Source organism: Stegastes partitus, unplaced genomic scaffold (assembly GCF_000690725.1).
Source record: "Stegastes partitus isolate 25-593 unplaced genomic scaffold, Stegastes_partitus-1.0.2 Scaffold275, whole genome shotgun sequence".
In the NCBI taxonomy this organism is placed as follows: Eukaryota; Metazoa; Chordata; class Actinopteri; family Pomacentridae; genus Stegastes; species Stegastes partitus.
Window position 1 is genome coordinate 232371 of NW_007578006.1, and position 3321 is coordinate 235691.

At 41.3% G+C, this 3321-nt stretch overlaps 1 protein-coding gene across 1 annotated transcript; it reads right to left on the bottom strand.

Moving 5' to 3' along the window:
- Positions 1-570: 570 nt before the first annotated feature.
- On the bottom strand, positions 571-2971 carry snrpa (small nuclear ribonucleoprotein polypeptide A). Its single transcript, XM_008282527.1, has 7 exons — positions 2916-2971; positions 2503-2597; positions 2237-2409; positions 1965-2141; positions 1385-1561; positions 1189-1277; positions 571-1107 (listed from the first exon to the last, which is right to left on the bottom strand). The coding sequence occupies exons 2-7, from the start codon at positions 2573-2575 to the stop codon at positions 948-950; spliced, it is 849 nt and encodes a 282-aa protein (XP_008280749.1). The 5' UTR covers positions 2576-2597; positions 2916-2971; the 3' UTR covers positions 571-947.
- Between the last annotated feature and the right edge of the window lie 350 nt (positions 2972-3321).

Below are 3321 nucleotides of genomic sequence, written 5' to 3' on the forward strand. Positions count from 1 at the left end.
CTAATAAAAATAACACTAATGGAAAAACTTGAGGGAATTGGATTTTCTATGAAGTATCATTTTGCAGAGATGTGGGCGACCTGCAGTCTGGATCACATAACATCACGAGCGAAGTCGAGGCCGATCTTTTGACTTGCAGTTACTTTTGAGCTCCTTTCCTCAATTCTGAGCATCAGTGTTGTATTACAGAGGGCTGAGAGGTGACCGCAAAATCTACATGACAAGTAATTTCACCAAATAATCCAGATTCTGTGGCTAAAGACGTGTTAAACGGTAAGATCTCTCAAAAACTATTGAAGATCCTTACTTGGAGATTATTGCTGAAGTTTCATTAGAAATCATGACACTAGAGGAGAGAGGAGTAACGGGTACCAGTAATAAAAAATAAGACACTCTTAAAGATTAGTCACCTTATTAGCTGTTGAGCTCATCTATGCGTCCCTATACCCACCTACCTATGCAAAACACCTCTAAGTCAGGGGTAGAAGAAGGTAGATTGACAGCACCACCTATTGGTGCAAGACAATTTCATGCTGCAACATAAAGGCGTGAAGAAGTGAGGAAGAGCAGTGTATCAAATAAAAACTTTAATTACAAAAAGAAAAAAGCTCCAGGTACAATGTCTGGTAGACCAGACCCTGGGTGCAATGCTTTGTGACAACAGTTAAAACAACAACAAAAAAAAAAAAACAGAAGACGTATCAAGTTGCTTGTGGATTAGAGTGAAAAGCCAAAAGAGAAAACTTACAATTTATGAAGTTTTACAGGACCTAAAACTTAAAATTTCAGAAATTTTGCATACTTACATGTAATCCTGGAAGAAGGGAACTTACTACTGATCACAAATCAGCAAGCAGCAATTTAAAAAAAAGTTTTCTTATTCTGGTCACTCCTGTACAATAAAAAACCTGTGTGCCAGCACGAAAAACAACTGGTCCTGAGAGGTGTTATTTCTTAGCAAAAGAGATCTTCATAGCATTTGTTTGTGTGATCTTAAAACCTTGTAGGGCATCACGTGCAGCACCAGCCTGCACCTCATTTTCAAACTCCACGAAAGCGATGTCGTGGCGACCAGGGACCAGACGGACCTCTTTGAAACCCGGGAACCTAAACACAACATCACAGTCAGTTCCTGCCTTAAATGGACACAAATATGCATAATCAAATGCAGAAAATGAGTTTACTGACTGGTTGAAGAGCATGGAGAGCATGAGCTCGTTTGTCTCCTCTGGCAGGTTGGTGAGGAAAAGGATGTGATTGGGTGGATTTTCTGCAACCTGTGTTGAGAAAGTGAAGGTGAGAGTCAAACAATCAGAAAAGAACAAAACATTGTTATATTGAAGAAATGACAACATGCTCTTTCAGAAAAAGAGACACATGCTACCTGCTGCGGCATTTGTCCAGGCATCTGTCCGGGCATCATCTGACCAGGAGGTATGGCACCAGGGGGAATCTGACCGGGTGCCATCCCCGGAGGAGGCATCATACCTGGAGGGGGCATGTAAGGTGGCTGGCCTGGCATGTGCATCATGCGGGGTGCTTGACTCATGGGAGGCATTCCCTGAAGAGAAAGATACAACAGTACTCAGCAAGTCAGTAGCAAGTTGATGTGAGAATATTTTCCCACCAATAAATGCATCCATTTGCCCCTCCCAATGGCATCTATGAGCTCAACACAAGAATGGATCTCTAAAACATCACGTGAAAAAATAATCTGAGCCCAACATTGAATCAAAGCAGATTTCCCCTCCAATTTTTGGGACAGTGAAACCGGTTTAAACTGGCCCGAAACTCCTTTAGTGTGAACCTGACTAATGAGGGAAATTCTTTCTGCCTCAATTTTCTGAAAAACAAGTACTTTATTGATTAATCGTTTGATACATGGCCTAAAGTTATACTTGGGGGTCACCAGCAAATTCTGTTTCCAACATTAACCACAATAAAATACCACTTGTTCCACTTACCGGCATGGCAGCAGGCACCCCAGCAACCATGGGTGCAGCACCTCCTGGTACACCTTTCTTAGCTCCCCCTCCTTCAGTTCCTTTGGGCTTCTTTTTCTCCTTTTTACGGTCACGCTCCACATAGGTCCCCTTCATTTTAGCTATGATGTCTGAGTCCTGCTTGGCATACTGGATCCGCTGTAGGAAGACAAAAATACATATTATGACCACATGCAAATCAGAATCTATATTTTGAGCAGTATGCTGAACAGTGGTCTGTTCAACTAACCCACCATTGGTTTGTCATAAAACGGGAATCCCTGCATGGATCTCAGAGCATTGGAGGCGCTGTTAACCTCTTTGAAGATAACAAAGGCCTGACCCTTCATCTTCAGGTTTCGTGCCACCAAGATGTCCAAAATTTGTCCAAACTGTGAGAAGATGGCGTACAGCGACTTTTTCAACTCTGCAGTCACATGAAAGAGAAGAGTCAACATTAGTTTGGTTGGTGCGCTGTTTGCATTTAATAGACCGGGAAAAACGAGGGTCAAAAGCTTACCATCTTTCTTGATTTTCTCATTCAAGTTGTTGATGTAGATCGTATGGTTTAGCCGTACCTCCGGAGTGGCCATCCTCTAACCTGCTAGTGGGGGGCTGGAGAGGAAAAACAACGTCAATTAATAGTTTGAGTCAGTATTGAAGGAGCGCAAAGCGGCTAACTTGCTAGCTAACGTTAGCAAACACTCAGATTGTATTAAAAACGTGTGGTGAACGTTAGGCTAAAAGCTAGCCACTGGCTATACGCTAGCCAACATTATTCTGTGCATTGAACCCGTTTTATCGCTTACGCTTGCTTACAGTTATTGTCACAACAGCACCGAAGATAATTAAGTTCACAATCAGACTGCAAAAAGTATTTACAGTCAAAAAAGACGCTTTAACAGATCAGCTCGGAGTGGAAGAGATACTCACCTCGAAAAGATGAATGAAAAGTCCTGCGTTCTCAAATCCCGCTCTCTGTTCTCGCGTGAAGAAACAAGGAAAACGTAGTTTCCGGTGTTACACCAAATTCTGTCCCGTCAGATTTTGTGACCATTGCACAGTTTTTTTCATACTTTATGTATTTTACTAGTGACTGTTATTAAATATTATCCCACCGTAGTATTTAGATTTGATTTGATTTTGCTTTTGCATTACCACATTTTAAAATATTTGTAAGAAAAAAAAAACTACTATAGAATCACAATTGAAAGTTGTGCTTTTAAATCCTTTTATTTTGCTTCATGACTGTGCGGTCAATAATCGGATATTTTCATTTAATTTAGATTTCTTTGGGTTAGTAAGCGCGTTGGAGGGCGGTGTGACACATTACTGTTAG